The 22286-nt window shown below is 55.0% G+C and overlaps 1 protein-coding gene across 4 annotated transcripts in view; it reads left to right on the top strand.

Moving 5' to 3' along the window:
• The window catches only part of LOC119973753, a 211078-nt gene that overhangs the window by 83765 nt on the left and 105027 nt on the right, over positions 1-22286 (top strand). For all 4 annotated transcript variants that reach the window (XM_038812175.1, XM_038812174.1, XM_038812177.1 and 1 more), the window contains 2 exons: positions 16426-16500; positions 17776-17928. In XM_038812175.1, the coding sequence (XP_038668103.1) occupies positions 16426-16500; positions 17776-17928 (228 nt within the window). The remainder of the gene's footprint in view (positions 1-16425; positions 16501-17775; positions 17929-22286) is intronic.

The following is a 22286-nucleotide window of genomic DNA, read 5'->3' as shown; positions in this document are numbered from 1 at the left end:
CTTTCTATCTCCACCAGCTCCGCCTTCTCCCTTTCTGGCCGAATCGATATAAGCTCCCCCCTGACCACTGCCTTCAGTGCCTCCCACACCGTACCTGCCGAGACCTCCCACGTTTCATTAATCGCAACATATCGCCGGATGGCCTTCCTCACCCACTTGTACACTTCCTCCGCCGCAAACAACCCCACATCTAACCTCCATTGTGGGCGCTGGCCCCCCCACTTTGCTCACCCGCAGGTCCACTCAGTGCCGGCATGGTCCGACACCACTATTGCCGAGTACTCAACATCCACTACCCCCGTTCTATCAAACATAAAAAAGTCTATTAGGGCCCCCTCGGTCTCCCAAACCTCCACGGATCCACCCCCCCCCCCCCCCCCCATGTGCTCCATGAACCTCCTTAGCTCCATAGCTGTAACTGACACCGTCCCCGACCTTGAACTCGACTGATCCAGTCTCAGACACAGAACCATGTTAAACCCCCCCCATAACTAGCCGATGCGAGTCCAGGTCAGGGATCCTCCCCAGCACCCGCCTCATAAATTCAACATTGTCCCAGTTCGGGGCATCGATGTTCACTAATACCACCAGCATCCCCTCCCACTCACCATAACACACCTCCCCCGAGTCTGTCACTATACTTCCCATTTCAATTGCCACCCCCCCTCGTTTTAGAATCCAATCCCACGTGAAATCCGTGTACATTAACGATTTGGTGGTGTTCGGTCAAGTGTGGAAGAAGATTTTGGCCCATTTAAAGGAATTGTTTGATTGACTATAGGAGGCTGGATTGGTGGTAAATTTGGCTAAAAATGGATTTGCAAAAGCTCGAGTCACATTCTTGGGCCATACAATTGGACATGGGATGGCCCCACGGAATGTGAAAACTAAAGCTATCGGGGAGTTTCCAATACCATCAACAAGGAGAGAAGTTCTGAGATTTCTGAGCATGAGTGGTTTCTACCAGAAATTCATGTCAAATTTCAGCAGTGAGGTTATGTCAGTGGACATCAGAATGTCAGGAGGCATTTGATAATCTGAGAATGTGTTAACCTTCGCACCAGTGTTTTTATTTTAATTTTAGTGTACCCAATTCACTTTTTCCCAATTTAAGGGGCAATTTAGCCAGTCCACCTCCCCTGCACATCTTTGGGTTGTGGGGGCGAAACCCACACAGACACCGGGAGAATGTGCAAACTCCACACGGACAGTGACCCAGAGCCGGGATTGAACCGGAACTCGGCGCCGTGAGGCAGCAATGCCAACCACTGCGCCACCGTGCTGCCCCCGCACCAGTGTTGATGACGCCTAATCATGCCAAACAATTTAAAGTGTGAACCAATGCGAGTGATGTGAGTGTTGGTGCTGGACTGTCGCAGGATGATGCAAAAGTACAGAAGGCTTTTAACGCAGACCAAGGGCAGGCCAGCAGCGTGGGTTCGATTCCCGTACCAGCCTCCCTGAACAGGCACCGGAATGTCGCGACTAGGGGCTCTTCACAGTAAATTAATTTGAAGCCTACTTGTGACAATTAGCGATTTTCATTTAATTTTCATTTCAAGTATCGAAAGGCCTGTCGGTTATTTGTCTCAGAAACAAAATATTCATCAAATGAAATATTCAACCATTGAGAAGGAGACATTGGGTCAGGTATTGGAGTCACAACATTTTGACATTGATGTTGCCAACAATTAATCTGAGACAATTGTATAGACAGACCATAATCCATTAATGTTTTTGGAAAAGATTAAAGATTGAGATGCAAGACTGTTCAGATGGAGTTTATTGTTACAATCTTTTAACTTTAAAATGACACATGTGCAGGAAGAGAAAATGTGATTTTATCACAACAATGAAGTGTGAGAAGACTAGAAAGTTTGAAGGTGGTAAAGAAGACTGAAATTGACTATACTCATATTTACGTTGTTGCACCCTGGGCTAATACGTGATCACTTTCAGCCCCACTTGCCCCAGAGTCACAGTGCAAGAGAATTAACTAAAAATATCCAAAGTCGTTGGACCATGGCTGCTCAATAATTACAGTCACCAGGTTTGCAAATTTAAAAACAATTACTATTTGTTAATAATAAGAACTATGATTAAATATGCAGCAAATGCAACTAGTTAACTATTAACTAACTCCCCATTTTAACTCCCCCCCCCCCCACCACCTAAACAAGCATGTGAGACAGACAAACACAGAGGGTAGAAAGGGGTAAAAATCACAAGTGAAAGGCAAAAGAGTCTTTGTTTCAGATGATGGTGTTTGCACACCATTCTTCACAACAAGCTTTCAGGTTAAAGTCTCCTTTTGCAGCCTGTACCAGCTTCTCTGTAGAATCATTCATTCATTAATGTGCTCTGTAGTTTAGAAATGCAATACGCACAGATTTTCTGGAGAGGCACCTTACATCTCTTGAAACTATGCTTTCAGTTCATGGTTTATATTCAGGTCCCTGTAGGTTATATAATACAGTCCTTACAACAGGCTTTCTGGGGGGATATAGCACTCACCAGTCAATGAATCAAACTGAGTCCGAACTCATCTCTCTCTGTGGTGGCGGCGAGTCTGTTATCTCCTGTTCAAACCAGCCCAGACCAACACAGCGATCTCTCCTGTAACTTACGGATTATTCTGCTTGAATTAAAGATACAGGTTGCTTGCCTTAAAGGCACATGTCCATTAATCATCCATGGATCAAAATAATAACAGCAAAATAAAAGACAGGGGCGATAAGTGAATAAACAGGAAGGATCCTTACAACGTTTGCATGTTTAAATATAATATGGTATATATCCTATGGAGTATAAGTTGTGTTTAGTGATGAAAATGTTTAAGTTAAAGGGCTTTTTATTTTGCTGGTTCATTTTTCTTAATGGGACGTGTGATAATGTAGGAATTTGTATTATAAGTATTTGGTGAATTAAGGGTTAAAAGCCTGGGTTGAAGTGTGTTTGACTGCTGAAGTCATGTTTTAAAGGTATCTGGGTTTGAAAGACAACAAAGATTTTAGGATTCAGAGGGGCAATTAACCATTGGAAATTGTTTGGGCTAATGCAATTTTGTTTTATTAAGGGGATTCCCTCGGGGGGGGGGGGGGGATTAGCTTGGTGAGATGATGTAATTGCTGGGTGGAACAAAGGCATCAGGCATTTTGAGAAAGCATTTTTAGTTTTAGTTCTGTTTTGGATCAAGCTGGGACTGCAAGTCTCTGCAGTTTAATTGAAAATAGATTAACGGTCTTTAAAGCAGTGCAGACTTGCCTGAGGACAAGGGGACGCTGAAGCAGGCCAATGGAAACAGCCTCTGAAGACATACAGCCAGGATTTCTGACAGGAGTCAGATCGTTTCTGTAAAGCAGTGTCAAAAGTTCTATTTCTTCATGAAATCCCTCCTGGACCGAGGTATCCTTCCCTCACAGTCTCACTAAATAAAAATTAAATATTGGGGTTTTGGTCCAGTACCAAAGCCACTGTCGATGCAACAGTAGACCACAGAAGGTCATGAAGATTGAGGATCACTGAGTGGGCACTGGGGGGGGGGGGGGTCACAATTCCCTTCCACTCGGGTTTTTCTCTCTTACAAACTATTCCATCGGGCAGGTGATACAAACGCCTGAGAACGTGCACTAACAGCCTCTTCCCCGCTGTTACCAGACTCCTAAATCACTCTCTTATGGACTGAACTGATCTCTCCACACATCTTCTCAACTGAGTAGTACTACACTCCCTATGCTTCACCCGATTTCTGTGTCTATGTATTTACATTGTGTATCTATCGTATGTCCTATGTTTTTTCATGAATGGAACGATCTGTCCGGGCTGAACCCAGAACGATACCTTTCACTGTACCGTGGTACACGTCACAAATCGAAATCTGATGCTTGGGGCAATGGAAATGTCAATTGTGCAGCATTAAATCATGTTGCACCTTTACACCTGATACATGTGCAGCCTCTGCCATGTTAATGTCACTGCCTGCGCCCCTACCCCCTGATGCCCTCTGCCTTCCCCACTGGGCACAGCGTTCCAAGAGTAAATGCCCCCGATGGGTTTGAGCATGATGGCAGCAGACAGACAGGAGTCAGACTTTGGCAGACCCTGAGGAGCAGCAGAGTTTCCCTCACAGCGAGTGAGCGTCACTCTCCTGCCTCGGATAGTGACCCACTGACACAGGCCCATCACCCTGGGGGAATATTACACAGGCACTGGGAGAATTGGGGGGGGGGGGGGAGCAAAAGAGGGTGGGATAGTGTGGGGAAGGTGGGGGATGGGGGTAGCAACGGGATGGGGGAATGGGGAAAGGAGGGAGATTGAGGAGGAAGGAGGAGAATGGGGAAGGAGGGAGATGAGGGATGGAGAAGGAGGGGGATGGAGGGAATGGGGGGCTGGGGGAATGGGGGGTTGGGGTAAGCTGATGGACAAAGCCTTGCCCTATGAGAAGCGGGTGAGGATAAGGGGCTTCCTGGTGCTCCAGCTTGCTGGACCTGTGCCGTCGGCTGCCTATCCTCCATCCTCTGGCTCCTCTTGTGGCTCCTCCACCGGCTCATCCTCCATCCCCTCCTGGTTCTCTTCCTCCTCAGCATCCTCCTCAGACAAGGCCGCATGTCCCTCCTCCTCCACCATGCTGCTGTGACAGGTTGTGGAGGGCACAGTAGACCACCACAAAGCAGGAGCCCCTCTGGGGGGTGTACTGTAGGCTACCACCAGAGCAGCCCAGGCATCAGAATCACATTGTGAGCAGTCTGATGTGCCGCTCATTGACAGCATGGGTCGCAATATCAGCCTCGTTATATCAATCTTTGCCTTGGTCTCCTGCCTCAGCATTGGGGCCATCAGCCAGGACCTGAAGGGGTACCCCTTATCCACCAAGAGCGAACCCGGCGTCCTGGGGTGGTCCTTGAAGATGCCGGGGATCTCCGGTTGTCCCGGGATGTAGCTGCCGTGCACACTCCCTGGGAAGCGTGCACACACACGTGCAAGACCAGAAAGAGGTGGCCGCACACGAGTTGAACATTCAGGGAGTGGAACCCTTCCTATTAATGGAGGTCACTCCCTGATGCCCCAGTGCTCGCAAGACAACATGCATGGCATCAGTTACCCCCTGGGGGCATCCCAGCGATGGGAGAATGGAACATGGGGAATGGGGGGGGGGGGGCAAGAGAGGGTGGGATAGTGGGGGAAGGTGGGGGATGGGCTGCCCGGCGTACAGGATATCTGCAGCTGGAGAAATCCCGCACATGTGGCCGCAGGAATGAACCGGTGGCATAAAGGTTCAGGGCTGCAGTGACCTTCATGGCCACCGGGAGCAGGCGCCCTCCTCCTCCGCAGGGTGCCAAGTCCGCGAGGATGTGGCACAGGAGCCGCACTGTCTCTTTGTTGAGATGTTGTCTCCTGTGGCACCTGCTGTCCGCCATCGCCTTGTATGACCAACGACGCCTGTGCACCTTGGGCTTTCGCCAGCATCTCCCTCTGGGTTCCTGCTCAGCCTGACGGGCGGCTGGGTCTGCAGGGTGTGGGGCAGCCCCCTGGACATGGGGTGCCACCTCCAGCCTGCGCCAACACCGCTGCCTTGTCAGCGTCTGGCCGTAGGAGCTGCCACCAGCACTGCGAGGGACTCCTCTGCGGGTCGGACACCACCATCCATTCTGGTCTCTGTAAGGAATTGGAGAGGGAGACAGACCGACAATCAGTTCCGGATTCCACCCCGGGACCCTCAAATCCCCCAAACCTCCCCCAACCTTACGTGTCCCGCCTTCACTCAGAGTGCCACCCAGCGAGCTGGAGAACCCCTCTCTGCATACTCACCCCTGGCCACAGTGGGGGTCCCGAGACCCAGACCCCTGCCGGGAACCTGAGGGAGACCCAGACCCCTGCTGGGAACCTTAGGGAGACCCAGACCCCTGCTGGGAACCTGAGGGAGACCCAGACCCCTGCTGGGAACCTTAGGGAGACCCAGACCCCTGCCGGGAACCTTAGGGAGACCCAGACCCCTGCTGGGAACCTTAGGGAGACCCAGACCCCTGCTGGGAACCTTAGGGAGACCCAGACCCCTGCCGGGAACCTTAGGGAGACCCAGACCCCTGCCGGGAACCTGAGGGAGACCCAGACCCCTGCTGGGAACCTGAGGGAGACCCAGACCCCTGCTGGGAACCTTAGGGAGACCCAGACCCCTGCCGGGAACCTTAGGGAGACCCAGACCCCTGCTGGGAAACTGAGGGAGACCCAGACCCCTGCTGGGAACCTTAGGGAGACCCAGACCCCTGCTGGGAAACTGAGGGAGACGGTGCCCAGGTGCCCTCCCCCGATCCACACACTCACCCTCTGGTCACGAGGATCTCCCCAGGCTGAAGCCGAGCTCCGGAGTGTTTGATTGTTGGCAGCTGCCTCTATGGTGCTGACGCTTCTCGAGTTCAGGCTTCAAAGTTTGATTGAAATGCGATGCAATAATCATCGACTGAGACATGGCACCTGTACCAACGAGAATCCACTTGAGAATATTTTGTTTCTTAAAAAGTGAGCAGTAACAAAGATTTGAAAATCAGCTACGTAACATTCCGCATATCCCACTGACCATTAAACAACAAGGATCCATCACCGTTCCACATTGGCACCAATACAAAGCTACATCAGCTCATTTTCACCAAAAAAACCCAAACATCATTATCACCCCTCGTAAGTTCCTCAATAGAAATGGAGGAGAAGCCTGAGAATGTGTTATCCTGTCCAGATCTTTGTTGTAGAAATCCATCAGTCCATCGATGTGTGACTTGTTCCCCGTATCAGAGCCATTCTCCGCCCAGGAGCCGCAGCTGTGCAGGACCCTCCCACACGGCCCATTCTCACCGCAACCAAATCCTGGCATCCGCATATTCCACCGGCGCTCAAGGTGCAGTTAAACATCCGTGACTTCCAGCGTTTAACCCGCGGTGACATGCCAGTTACAGGCAGCACTCACCACACCAGCAACTAAAGCATCAGCAATCTGCAAAAGCATTTCTTCAACAGCATCATCAGGTGGCCCATTCGGATCAATGTCGCGCACCAGATCCCGCAGCGTCTTCTTGCTTCAAACCGGATTGACTTCTGGACTCATACGCCCACCTGAGCCCGGCATTCCAGAACTCAGGAATCTTAGAAAAAATTGTCCTTCTTTCCAGCTACAGAAAAGGAAGGAAACAGCAACAGCAGCCACCAGCCTTCAGCTGTGCAGCTAGAGGCTGCTCACAGTCAGAGAGAGTTAAAGTGACCTTCAGCATAGAACCAAGCACAGAGCTCTGTCCTGGAAGTGTTTGGTAGGACAGACTCTAGTTGCCCCTGTAATGGGTCTCCCCCATTGAAATATGGCTTGAAGGCCTCACAGACGGAAAGCCCCAAAATCCCTATCAGCGCTCCCCCCCCCCCCCCCCCCCCCCAGCCCAGGGGTGACGTCCGACCTGGAATGCATCAACACCCTGACCAAGCGGCTCAATCCATCCACTTCAACGTGGACCGGGCCCACCAGGATGCCCGGGCAGTGGGTCCGCCACTATCACCGAGATGCCCTGGGTCCAGGGGGTGATAGAGGGGATGGCATGTCCGCCTACAAACAGCTGCGGATAACAGGCCGCAGTACACAAACTGAAAGGGGTTCCACTCGATGAATGTGCAGCTGATACGTGACCATCAGATGTGCACCATTCACGCCTGCGCCCGATATCCGGGCAGTGTGCACGACCCCATCATCCTGGCACACTCGACGATTCCTGACATGTTCGAGATCCCCCCCCCCCCCCCCCCGGAGACGCCAACCTGGAGGCCACAGACCGATGTGGAGACCCACTACAATGAACCCCATGCCACAACCAGGGGCGTGATCAAGCGGTGTGTCAACCTCCTGAAGGTGTGGTTCAGGTGCCTGGACCGCTCTGGAAGGGCCCCAGTTTGACGCTGAGACGGCCTCCAGAATCGTGGTGACCTGCTGTGTCCTCCACAGCATCGCACAGCAGAGGAGCAACGTGTTGGAGGAGGAGGAGGAATGCCACTCCTCATCCAACAAGGAGGATGCGGGGAAGGGCGAGGGTGGGCAGGACATGGGGCCCAGGCAGGCCCGGGAGGCCTCACGACGTGTGCGCCAGGGCCGACGTGCACGGGACGCTCTGATCGCCTCCTGGTTCACCGACTAGGGGGGCACTGGCCAGGGGCAGGGACACCGCATCCCAATCCCACACCCTCACTCCCCCCCCACCCTAACCACCCCCACCTGCAACCCCCTCCGTGATACATACCTGCCGAACTATGGGGTGGGGCACAGCGGGTCTGATCCATGGGATGGAGGATGATGACAACCTGCTCTGCGATGAGGCTCTGGTGCTCCGCATCGTTTGACAATGTCTGACTCCTGCCCACGGTGGCATTTTCCACCGTCCGCCTGGGTGATCCCTGCATTCGAGCTGGCCATTCATCACACAGTCCCATCCAATCCCTGGGATGCCGGTGGTGGGGGGGAGGGGGGGGGGGGGTGCCCGGGGGGGGGGGGGGGTGCCTGGAGCCAGGGAAACCCACAGGGTCTGCCCATTCTTCCCTCCAACCTGCAACCCCCTCCGTGATACCCACGCCCCGACCAGCCCAGACCAGCCCACCCCCACATCCATCTGATTAGTAAGTTTGCAGATGACACAAAGGTTGGTGGAATTGCGGATAGCGATGAGGACTGTCAGAGGATACAGCAGGATTTAGATCGTTTGGAGACTCGGACGGCGAGATGGCAGATGGAGTTTAATCCGGACAAATGTGAGGTAATGCACTTCGGAAGGTCCAATACAGGTAGGGAATATACAGTGAATGGTAGAACCCTCAAAGAGTATTGAAAGTCAGAGAAATCTACGTGTACAGGTCCACAGGTGACTGAAAGGGGCAACGCAGGGGCTGGTTTAGCTCACTGGGCTAAATCGCTGGCTTTTAAAGCAGACCAAGCAGGCCAGCAGCACGGTTCAATTCCTGGACCAGCCTCCCCGGACAGGCGCCGGAATGTGGCGACTAGGGGCTTTTCACAGTAACTTCATTGAAGCCTACTCGTGACAATAAGCGATTTTCATTTCATTTCATTTCATTTTCAGGTGGAGAAGGTAGTCAAGAAGGCGTATGGCATGCTTGCCTTCATTGGCCGGGGCATTGAGTATAAGAATTGGCAAGTCACGTTGCAACTGTATAGAATGTTAGTTAGGCCACACTTGGAGTATAGTGTTCAATTCTGGTCGCCACACTACCAGAAAGATGTGGAGGCTTTGGAGAGGGTGCAGAAGAGATTTACCAGGAAGTTGCCTGATATGGAGGGCATTAGCTATGAGGAGCGGTTGAATAAACTCGGTTTGTTCTCACTGGAACGAAGAGTTGGAACTGGAATGTTGAGGGGCGACCTGATAGAGGTCTACAAAATTATGAGGGGCATAGACAGAGTTGATAGTCAGAGACTTTTTCCCAGTGTAGAGGGGTCAATTACTAGGGGGCATAGGTTTAAGGTGCGAGGGGCAAGGTTTAGAGGAGATGTACGAGGTAAGATTTTTACACAGAGGGTAGTGGGTGCCTGGAACTCGCTGCCGGAGGAGGTGGTGGAAGCAGGGACAATAGTGACATTTAAGGGGCATCATGACAAATACATGAATAGGATGGGAATAGAGGGATACGGACCCAGGAAGTGTAGAAGATTTTAGTATAGACGGGCAGCATGGTCAGCGCAGGCTTGGAGGGCCGAAGGGCCTGTTCCTGTGCTGTACTTTTCTTTGTTCTTTGTTCCATCAGACAGAACGCTGAGGCAGGTGGTAATGATAACTAAACTGTGCCCTGCACCTGTGCCAACCTAACCGGTGTCTATCTTTCTGGCCTAACAGACCCTAACGCTACGTCTAGGTGGATCCCCAGACGGTACAGCAGGAGTGACGGAGGCCTGCTGTGTTTCCCACCCTGCGACCTGGTCCCTGTTGGAGGGCATCTCCTGGGGTGAGCCGGCCAAGGTTGGCCCGGCTGCTGCTCAGTTGTCCCAGCCAGCGTGATGCCGCCCTGTTCTGCCCGCTGCCTTCCAGATGCGCCAGGGACAGGAGAGGGGGAGTCCGAGGTGCTGCTGTCCGGCATCTACCCTGCGGGAGTCACCGACATGGTCCCATCACCTCCTCCTCCCTCGTGGTGCCCAATGGCCCCCGGGCTACTCCATGGGATGGGGGTGCGAGTGGAGCCATCGCCCGAGGCCCCCCCGATACCTGGCGCTGCCAGTCCTGGAGGCCCGTTGTGATCTCCACCAGTGTCTGGACCCCCTGCACTGGACACCCTCCTTGTACTGGACACCCTTCCTCCACTAGACACCCTCCCTCCACTGGACACCCTCCCTCCACTGGACACCCTCCCTCCACTGGACACCCTCCCTCCACTGGACCCCCTGCACTGGACACCCTCCCTCCACTGGACACCCTCCCTCCACTGGACACCCTCCCTCCACTGGACACCCTCCTTCCACTGGACATTTTCCCTCCACTGGACACCCTACACTGGACACCTTCCCTCCACTGGACACCCTTCCTCCACTGGACCTCGTCCCTCCACTGGACACCCTGCTCTGGACACCCCCCGCCACTGGACACCCTCCCTCCACTGGACACCGCCCCTCCACTGGACACTATCCCTCCAGTGGATACCCTCCCTCCACTGGACACTATGGCTCCACTGGACACCCTCCCTCCACTGGACATCCTCCCGCCACTGGACCCCCTCCCTCCACTGGACACCCTCCCTCCACTGGACACCCTCACTCCACTGGACATCGTCCCTCCATTGGACACCCTCCACTGGACCCCCTCCCTGCACTGGACAACTGCCCGTCCACGGCCATGGAGCACAGGGTGTGGTGGGGGTGGGGGTGGGTGGTGTTGGCATGAGTGTGGTGGGGGTGAGGATTGTGAGGGGTGAGGCTGAGGGTGTGGGGGTGGGGGTGATGATTGTGAGGGTGAGGGTGGTGTGAAGGTGAGGGTGGGGGTGTGAGGGTGGGGGTGGTGGGGGGTGAGGGTGGTGTGGGGGTGAGGGTGGGGGTGTGGGGGTGTGAGGGTGGGGGTGAGGGTGATGTGTGGGGTGGGGGTGGGGGTGTGGGGGTGGTGGGGGGGGTGAGGGTGGTGTGGGGTGAGGGTGCGGGTGTGGGAGTATGAGGGTGGGGGTGAGGGTGATGTGTGGGGTGGGGGTGTGGGGGTGGTGGGGGGTAGGGGGGAGGGTGGTGTGTGGGGTGAGGCTGAGGGTGTGGGGGTGGGGGTGAGGATGGCGTGGGGTTGAGGGTGATGTGGGGGTGTGTGGGGGTGAGGGTGGGGGGTGAGGGGGGATGAGCGTGGTGTGGGGGTGAGGGGGGTGAGAGCGGGAGGGTGAAGGGGGTGAGGGGGGGTGGTGCGGGAATGGGGGTGAGGGTGGTGTGGGGGTGAGGATGGAGGTGAGGGGGGGTGAGGGGAGGGTGAGGGCATCATGACTCCGGGTCAAGTGGGGCTGGAATTCCCCGCAAAAATCTTATGGTCTCATTAGTCCAGGGGTAACATATCCCTCCACTGGAAACGCTCCCTCCACTGGACACCCTCCCTCTACTGGAAACGCTCACTTCACTGGACCCCCTCCCTCCACTGGACCCCCTCCCTCCACTGGAAACCCTCCCTCCACTGGACACCATCCCTCCACTGGACACCCTCCCTCCACTGGAAACGCTCCCTCCACTGGACACCCTCCCTCCACTGGACACCCTCCCTCCACTGAACCCCCTCCCTGCACTGGACCCCCTCCCTGCACAGGAAACCCTCCCTCCACTGGACACCCTCCTTCCACTGGACACCCTCATTCTACTGGACATTTTCCCTCCACTGGACACCCTGCTCTGGACACCCCCCTCCACTGGACACCCTCCCTCCACTGGACACCGCCCCTCCACTGGACACTATCCCTCCACTGGATACCCTCCCTCCACTGGACACCTTCCCTCCACTGAACCCCCACCCTGCACTGGACCCCCTCCCTGCACAGGAAACCCTCCCTCCACTGGACACCCTCCCTCCACTGGACCCCCTCCCTGTACTGGACACCCTCCCTGCACTGGAAACCCTCCCTCCACTGGACACCCTCCCTCCACTGGACATCGTCCCTCCACTGGACACCCTGCACTGGACACCCTCCCTCCACTGGACACCCTCCCTGCACTGGACACCCTCCTTCCACTGGACACCCTCATTCTACTGGACATTTTCCCTCCACTGGACACCCTGCACTGGACACCTTCCCTCCACTGGACACCCTCCCTCCACTGGACATCGTCCCTCCACTGAACACCCTGCTCTGGACACCCCCCTCCACTGGACACCCTCCCTCCACTGGACACCGCCCCTCCACTGGACACTATCCCTCCACTGGATACCCTCCCTCCACTGGACACTATCCCTCCACAGGACACCCTCCCTCCACTGGACATCCTCCCGCCACTGGACACCCTCCCTCCACTGGACACCCTCCCTCCACTGGACCCCCTCCCTGCACTGGACACCCTCCCTGCAGTAGATACCCTTCCTCCACTGGACCCCCTCCCTGCACTGGACACTCTCCCTGCAATGGATACCCTCCCTCCACTGGACATCGTCCCTCCACTTGACACCCTGCACTGGACACCCTCCCTCCACTGGACACCCTCCCTCCACTGGAAACCCTCCCTCCACTGGACACCCTCCCTCCACTGGACAACCTCCCTGCACTGGACCCCCTCCCTGCACTGGGAACCCTCCCTCCACTGGACACCCTCCCTCCACTGGACCCCCTCCCTGCACTGGAAACCCTCCCTGCACTGGAAACCCTCCCTCCACTGGACACCCTCCCTCCACTGGACATCGTCCCTCCACTGGACACCCTGCACTGGACACCCTCCCTCCACTGGACACCCTCCCTCCAGTGGACCCCCTGCACTGGACACCCTCCTTGTACTGGACACCCTCCCTCCACTGGACACCCTCCCTCCACTGGACACCCTCCCTCCACTGGACATCGTCCCTCCACTGGACACCCTGCACTGGACACCCTGCCTCCACTGGACACCCTCCCTGCACTGGACACCCTCCCTCCACTGGACCCCCTCCCTCCACTGGACCCCCTCCCTGCACTGGACACCCTCCCTGCACTAGATACCCTCCCTCCACTGGACACCCTCCCTGCACTGGACACTCTCCCTGCAATGGATACCCTCCCTCCACTGGACATCATCCCTCCACTGGACACCCTGTACTGGACAACCTCCCTCCACTGGATCCCCTCCCTCCACTTGACACCCTCACTCCACTGGACATCGTCCCTCCACTGGACACCCTGCGCTGGACACCCTCCCTCCACTGGACACCCTCCCTCCACTGGACACCCTCCCGCCACTGAACACCGTCCCTCCACTGGACACCATCCCTCCACTGGACACCCTCCCTCCACTGGACACCCTCCCTCCACTGAACACCGTCCCTCCACTGGACACCAACCCTCCACTGGACACCCTCCCTCCACTGGACACCCTCCCTCCACTGGACACCCTCCCTCCACTGGACCTCCTCCCTGCACTGGACCCCCTGCCTGCACTGGACACCCTCCCTCCACTGGATACCCTCCCTCCACTGGACATCGTCCCTCCACTGGACACCCTGCACTGGACACCCTCCCTCCACTGGACCCCCTCCCTGCACTGGACACCCTCCATCCACTGGACCCCCTGCACTGGACACCCTCCTTGTACTGGACACCCTTCCTCCACTAGACACCCTCCCTCCACTGGACACCCTCCCTCCACTGGACACCCTCCCTCCACTGGACACCCTCCCTCCACTGGACCCCCTGCACTGGACACCCTCCCTCCACTGGACACCCTCCCTCCACTGGACACCCTCCCTCCACTGGACACCCTCCTTCCACTGGACATTTTCCCTCCACTGGACACCCTACACTGGACACCTTCCCTCCACTGGACACCCTTCCTCCACTGGACCTCGTCCCTCCACTGGACACCCTGCTCTGGACACCCCCCGCCACTGGACACCCTCCCTCCACTGGACACCGCCCCTCCACTGGACACTATCCCTCCAGTGGATACCCTCCCTCCACTGGACACTATGGCTCCACTGGACACCCTCCCTCCACTGGACATCCTCCCGCCACTGGACACCCTCCCTCCACTGGACACCCTCCCTCCCCTGGACACACTCCCTCCACTGGACCCCCTCCCTCCACTGGACCCCCTTCCTGCACTGGACACCCTCCCTGCACTAGATACCCTCCCTCCACTGGACCCCTTCCCTGCACTGGACACTCTCCCTTCAATGGATACCCTCCCTACACTGGACATCGTTCCTCCACTGGACAACCTGCACTGGACACCCTCCGTCCACTGGACCCCCTCCCTCCACTGGACACCCTCCCTCCACTGGACACCCTCACTCCACTGGACATCGTCCCTCCATTGGACACCCTCCACTGGACCCCCTCCCTGCACTGGACAACCTCCCTCCACTGGACACCCTCCCTCCACTGAACACCCTCTCTCCACTGAACACCGTCCCTCCACTGGACACCATCCCTCCACTGGACACCCTCCCTCCACTGGACACTCTCCCTCCACTGGACACCCTCCCTCCACTGGATACCCTCCCTCCACTGGACATCGTCCCTCCACTGGACACCCTGCACTGGACACCCTCCCTCCACTGGACCCCCTCCCTGCACTGGACACCCTCCCTCCACTGGACCCCCTGCACTGGACACCCTCCTTGTACTGGACACCCTCCCTCCACTGGACACCCTCCCTCCACTGGACACCCTCCCTCCACTGGACACCCTCCCTCCACTGGACACCCTCCCTCCACTGGACACCCTCCCTCCACTGGACACCCTGCACTGGACACCCTCCTTGTACTGGACACCCTCCCTCCACTGGACACCCTCCCTCCACTGGACACCCTCCACTGGACACCCTCCCTCCACTGGACACCCTCCCTCCACTGGACACCGTCCCTCCACTGGACCTCCTCCCTGCACTGGACCCCCTCCCTCCACTGGACACCCTCCCTCCACTGGGCACCCTCCCTCCACTGGACCCCCTCCCTGCACTGGACACCCTCCCTCCACTGGACCCCCTCCTTGTACTGGACACCCTCCCTCCACTGGACACCCCTCCCTCCACTGGACACCCTCCCTCCACTGGACCCCCTCCCTGCACTGGACAACCTCCCTCCACTGGACACCCTCCCTCCACTGAACACCCTCCCTCCACTGAACACCGTCCCTCCACTGGACACCATCCCTCCACTGGACACCCTCCCTCCACTGGACACTCTCCCTCCACTGGACACCCTCCCTCCAGTGGACACCCCTCCACTGGACCTCCTCCCTGCACTGGACCCCTTGCCTGCACTGGACACCCTCCCTCCACTGGATACCCTCCCTCCACTGGACATCGTCCCTCCACTGGACACCCTGCACTGGACACCCTCCCTCCACTGGACCCCCTCCCTGCACTGGACACCCTCCTTGTACTGGACACCCTCCCTCCACTGGACACCCTCCCTCCACTGGACACCCTCCCTCCACTGGACACCCTCCCTCCACTGGACACCCTCCCTCCACTGGACACCCTCCCTCCACTGGACACCCTGCACTGGACACCCTCCTTGTACTGGACACCCTCCCTCCACTGGACACCCTCCCTCCACTGGACACCCTCCACTGGACACCCTCCCTCCACTGGACACCCTCCCTCCACTGGACACCGTCCCTCCACTGGACCTCCTCCCTGCACTGGACCCCCTCCCTCCACTGGACACCCTCCCTCCACTGGGCACCCTCCCTCCACTGGACCCCCTCCCTGCACTGGACACCCTCCCTCCACTGGACCCCCTGCACTGGACCCCCTCCTTGTACTGGACACCCTCCCTCCACTGGACACCCTCCCTCCACTGGGCACCCTGCACTGGACACTATCCCTCCACTGGACACCCTCCCTCCACTGGACACCCTCCCTCCACTGGACCCCCTCCCTCCACTGGACACCCTCCCTCCACTGGACACCCTCCCTCCACTGGACACCCTCCCTCCACTGGACCCCCTCCCTCCACTGGACACCCTCCCTCCACTGGACACCCTCCCTCCACTGGACACCCTCCCTCCACTGGACACCCTCCCTCTGCTGCCTCCAGCCTGTAAAAAACGCTCTTCACTACTTTCTGCGTTCAATCCCTCGGCCAATTTTGTATCCTCGCAGGCATCGCCCCTTTGATTCCATTGGTTCCGTTCTTGCAAACATCTGGATATTGAAGCAGGTTCTGAGTTGTGTGTCTCTCCAGACGGAGCAGTGTTTGTTGGGCCAGTTCCTGAGGGATCACAGGGTGAGTTCTGGCTGTTTATATTTGACAGGATGGCCGGATACTATTCATGGACATCGAGGTGGAAAGTTTAAAGTACCACGAGATTCAAGCACACAAAGCACCTGTGAGTAACCAGCCGACCGACCGACTTTAGTTAGGGGGCTGGATTCACCCAAAATGGGACTGTGTCCCCAACGCTGATATAAAAACGCTGGAGTTTTACTCCAGAAATTCCTGGAGAAAAGTACAGCTAATTCTCAGCCCTGCAGGGGGTCAGCAGGGACCCAGAGTAAATCCCGGCAGCTTTAGCTGTGGAACCGGCCCTCGCGCTGCCGGTTTGGAGTCTGCGCACGGCGACGGCGACGCCGGGATCCATGGCGGACTCGGACCGCGGGGCCAGACACAAAAATGAGACTCCCCCGATCGGCCAGGCGCCCGAGCATCTAACCGTGCGGATGTAACCTCCGGCTGCCTACAAGGCCCACCCCACCCCCCGGTATCCGATCCCTCCACCCCCCCCACTAGGCCGGCCGCGTACTGAGTCCACAGCCGCCATGCCAGCACCCTGACCGACAATGCCAGGTTGGTTCCACGCCGCCGGGAACTCGGCAGGTTGGGAGCAGAGGGTCGCTGGGCAGGCTTCTGTCAATGGGCCCCCAGCCGCACGGCGTACTCCGCGATCACGCCGATTCTCACATCCTAGAGAACTGCCGGACTGGTGCCGGGTCTGATTCTGGCATGGGTCTGCGGAGAATCCAGCCCAAGGTGTTGAGGAGAGTTGCCATTGGTTCTCCAGCCTGGAGGTGGCCCCGCCTCCCTATCCCAATTGGACAGCGAACCAACTTCAGTTCCCAATTGGATGATTCTTGATCCTCAGTCAAGCAGCCTTTACCCCCCCCACCCCCATCTCCAATATGTTCATAACAAATAAACAAAACGCATGAAATAATTTTATTTTAATTTATTTTAAGAATTTTGAAAGGCCTGTGGGATCGTTATCTTGTTTGTTTTTCACTGGGAGGGTGGGAACCGCAACAAAGGTTTTGGGATCTTGCTGTGTGTAGATTGACTGCATTACAGCAGAGACGGTACTGCAAAAATATCTAATTGGCTGTAAGTGCTTTGGGGCAAACTGAGATTGCAAAAGGCACAGCAGAAATCATTTATTTCTCACATCTCATTCAAACGTTGGCAGCTCTGCCAATGCAGCACCCCCTCCCCTCCCCTCCCCTCCCCTCCGCAGTGGGAGGTGAGCCATGATTAGGTGTTTGAGTTTCGAGAGCGGGACTTGAACCCCTGACCTTCTGACCTGGAGGCGAGGGAGGCGGAGCTATCCATTGAGACCAGGTTAATGAGAGCTTATGGATTTATGGGTTTAACCTGAGGAAATGTGTTGCAGGTGATCCTATTGAAACACGACACAGTTCACAACCAACTATTGAGCATGAGTCAGGAGACTTCGGAAAAGCGTCTGAAGATCTGGAGCCTCCCAAAATTACAGCTGCTCCACGAGGTGCCAATCCCGCAGGACGCCATCACGTTCTCAAGAATAGTAAGTAGAGCGCGCCATGCGGGCATGGAAATAACAGCTCTTCTCAAACTCCAGCGCCACTCGCTTTATAATCTGTCTTTTATCCTGTTTGGCCGGAACATGCTCACCTGATCCGAAAGTTAATTTTTGGTCGTGTGTCATAGAGTCATAGAATTTACAGTGCAGAAGGAGGCCATTCGGCCCATCGAGTCTGCACCGGCTCTTGGAAAGAGCACCCTACCCAAGCCCACACCTCCACCCTATCCCCATAACCCAGTAACCCCACCCAACACGAAGGGCAATTTTGGACACTAAGGGCAATTTAGCACGGCCAATCCACCCTAACCTGCACATCTTTGGACTGTGGGAGGAAACCGGAGCACCCGGAGGAAACCCATGCACACACAGGGAGAACGTGCAGACTCCGCACAGACGGTGACCCAAGCTGGGAATCGAACTTGGGGCACTGGAGCTGTGAAGCAATTGTGCTATCCACCATGCTACCGTGCTGCCCTTGGAAGACTTTAGGATCACCAAAATACTTAACTGAATCTTGATTGGACAGAAAATGTTGAAAACGCAAAGGAATCTGGCGATTAGAGGTCACAGTTGATTGTCCCTTGGCCTCAAAGGCAGGACACGGAGCACTTTTTCAAATCTGAAACGCCCAACCTTCACATCCAGCTTGAGAAAGACATGGCAGCCAGTCCTGGAAGAGCTTACCAGCAGCCTTACCGTCCACTCCTTACGGCAGACCCACGACCCGGATATTCTGTCTCCATCCTGGGATTCGGCAGGAATGGGGCCACCTTTGCAATATGGCGACTTGACCCTTGAGCAGCCTCTCGATCGGCGCTCGCTGAAATGCTGAACACGATGACTGCAAACATCACGGGAATAATAGAACCAAGGCCCGGCTTGTTGACGCAGGGTATTAGTGCTCATGAGTTTCGAGTTACACGATATCAATAAGAGGCTCGATGAAACCGAGGGAAGGATCTTGAACATCGAACATGTCGCTTCCTTGGCTGAAGCTCGCGTTCAATCCTTGGAAAGTCAGCTACTTGGCATCTCAGAAATCCTGGAGGATTTGGAGAAACGAGGCCGGAGGAAGAATACCCGTGGGGTCTGTCTGCCAAAAGGGTGCACCGTGTCGTGTCTTTGAGGAGAGTAAACATCCCAGGTCTATAATCATTCTCTTCCATGATTTTAAAGATCGGCAGTGGGTCCTGGGGACAGCGAGGAGCGGTGGGACCTGGCTTCATGAGTGTAGTGATGCATTAACAAAGTGTATGTGTAGATATGTATAGCCTCCGACCAGTAGGTATCAGGCAAGTAATAGCATGTGACACTGTAGCCGGGGGAGGGGGCAGCCTGGGGGAGAAACCATCGTGGTCAGTCAGGTTTGTATTAGTCCCAGTTTGATAGCATTAGTTTCTTACCCACAGGCTATAATAAAATTAACTAGTCTTGAATTAGATGATCTTTCGCATGCCGACTCAGTAATTGTCTCTGTTCAAGGAGGGGTGAGGATCTCCTTTTTCCAGGACTTTACAATGGCAAAGCAGAAGGGTTGAGGCTTCGATGAGGTTCAAAGGCCGCCGGAATGAATTGTATCTTGCATAACGCTGCGACGCTGAGAGTTATACATGACAACTCTGCTAAGTCTCTCGATGGTCCAACGTGGTCATTGTCAATCCTGTCATAATATACACCAGTATATCATGGTGCAGACACACACTGATGGACACACACAGGGACCAATCAACATGTACAAACACCGCAGCCAATCACCAGTTAGAATACACACACTATAAAGGCAGAGGGCACCACGGTTCCCGCTCATTCTGGGTGCTGCCTCTGAGTGTAACAGGAACTCATCCAGCCCAGCACAGACTCACACCACGTGCTGAGAGAATCAACTGGTTTGGACAAGGCTTAGGTCTCTAGTTTAAGTTAGCATCATTTAGACCCACAGTCATCGTGTGTTAGTTAGTTAGAAATAGTTAATAAAGGCAGCACGGTGGCACAGTGGTTAGCATTGCTGCCTACGGCGCTGACGACCTGGGTTTAAATCCCGGCCCTGGGTCACTGTCTGTGTGGAGTTTGCACATTCTCCCCGTGTCTGCGTGGGTTTCGCCCCCACAACCCAAAGATGTGCAGGATAGGTAGATTGGCTACTCTAAATTGCCCCCTTAATTGGAGAAAATAATTGGGTACTCTAAATTTAAAAAAAAAGAAATAGTTAATAAAATTGAGTTGAACCTTCATCAGTGTTTGAAGTGTCTGTTCATCTCTCAAATCTACACTAGCCAACACTTCAAATCCCATAAGGGCTGGGAGTTGGTTGATAATCTGCAGCTAGGAAAATTTGAAATCCGGACTTGCTCTCTATCTGTGTGGTTATATCTGTCTTATTTCATTGGGAGGTATCCTGTTTAATAGGCGGTGTTAACAGTTCAGCGGCGTAGTTAATGTCTTTTCCTTATCCTTAAGCTTTCATTTTTAATATCTATCGTGGTAGCTGTGCCTCCCACTAATTATCCGTTATCTTTTCTTATTATATCCACTCTTCAGTCACGCCAGGATGAGTGGCAGCATTCCTGGGAGCGGGAAGGAGGCTGCAGGTCTTCATGGTGACGGTCATTTGGTTCCCAATCCTTGTTGGCTTTTTTCTTCTCCTCCTTGTTGAGGAGGTTGTCTCCTGCCGATAACGAGAGTTTGGCCGCAGGGTTAATCCTGCAGCTTCTCACCTTTGTTGAGGAATGGCCCCTGAGATCGATTGTGGTCGCCATTCTTTCGCTCTTGTTCTGTTGGGGTTTGTATATTATTGACGGGATCCTGCATGGGTACAGAAAGGTCTTTTCTCTCAGAGAAGAACGTGTTAGTGATATTCTGGTGCCCAAACGTGGCGCGAAAATCCTGTTTTCTCGTGGATTCACTTGAGCCATGTCGTAGGTTTGTTCACATAAAGCGTGCGGCCTGAGATTACATCTGATCTTATTTATATTCGTTATCCTCCGAATTGGTTCTTCCTGATTGATTTGATATTGAAATTGGAGGCTCAAATTTGTAAAGTGGGTTATTCTAAATTCATCCTGTCTCGTTCGTTCTCATATTAGCAACAATTCCTTTTCTGTATTGTACCTGCTTTGCACTAAAAAGGTTTTTCTTTGCTGCATTATTTGTAAACAAATCTAAAAATCTAATATAAAATATATTTACAAATATAATAAGTAAGGCAGGTGGGGAGGTCACAGAGTGAGGCTGGGACGCACCACCTGAACCGTTGGAATGTGGAGAAGCCTCAATGTGTTCCAGAGCAGCGATGGAACCCCTCTCCCGCTCTGCCTGAATGTGTCCCAGTTCAGCTGGGATCCCAAACTCCGCTCCTGATGGGTCGCCATGCGTGGAACCTGATCAGCGGGACAGAGGAGCAGGACACTTTGGTGTGTCTGGGTAATGGTAGCTTGTTCCAATCTGAGTATAGCGTGTATAAACAGCCTGCTTGCTCTGACATCACTTGGTCACTGTGCATGCACGTGCGTGTGTGCGTACATGAGCGTGTGAGCGTATGTGCGTACACGGTAGTAACACTGTTGCTTCACAGCTCCAGGGTCCCAGGTTCGATTCCCGGCTTGGGTCACCGTCTGTGTGGAGTCTGCACGTTCTCCCCGTGTCTGCGTGGGTTCCCTCCGGTTGCTCCGGTTTCCTCCCACAAGTCCCGAAAGACGTGCTGTTAGATGAATTGGACATTCTGAATTCTCCCTCAGTGTACCCGAACAGGCGTCGGAGTGTGGGGACTAGGGGCTTTTCACAGTAACTTCATTGCAGTGTTAATGTAAGCCTACTTGTGACAATAATAAAGATTATTATTATTACATGTGTGTGTACATGCACATGCGTGTGAAATTACTGCGTGGGTATGCGGCCGCTGCTTGGTCAGAGTGGCCTGGTCTAGTTTTTTTTTTTTGCGACCCCATCTGCGTCCCTCCCATTATCACAGTCAGCATTTAATCTGTCCAATCAGTGATCGGCACTATTGCCCCTGAGTAAAAGGGTCACCGGTTTGAGTTGTTGATATTTGAGCCTATAATCCAGGCTGACCCTCGGGTTCAGCACTGAGGGAGTGCAGCACTGTCAAAGAATAATCTTTCAGATTACATTGCAAACTGAAGCCTCATGTGGCCTCCAGGTTCTGGAATGGGGGTTTGAGGATGTGACTCTGAGGTTGGAGGGCGCGTGCTGACTCTTGACTGACACAAAACGGTAACATAATCTTTATTGCCACAAGTAGGCTTCCATTAACACTGCAATGAAGTTACAGTGAAAAGCCCCTAGTCGCCACGTACCGGCGCCTGTTCGGGTGCACTGAGGGA

This window comes from Scyliorhinus canicula, chromosome 11 (assembly GCF_902713615.1).
Source record: "Scyliorhinus canicula chromosome 11, sScyCan1.1, whole genome shotgun sequence".
Lineage (NCBI taxonomy): Eukaryota > Metazoa > Chordata > Chondrichthyes > Carcharhiniformes > Scyliorhinidae > Scyliorhinus > Scyliorhinus canicula.
This window is presented reverse-complemented; position numbering and strand designations above follow the sequence as displayed.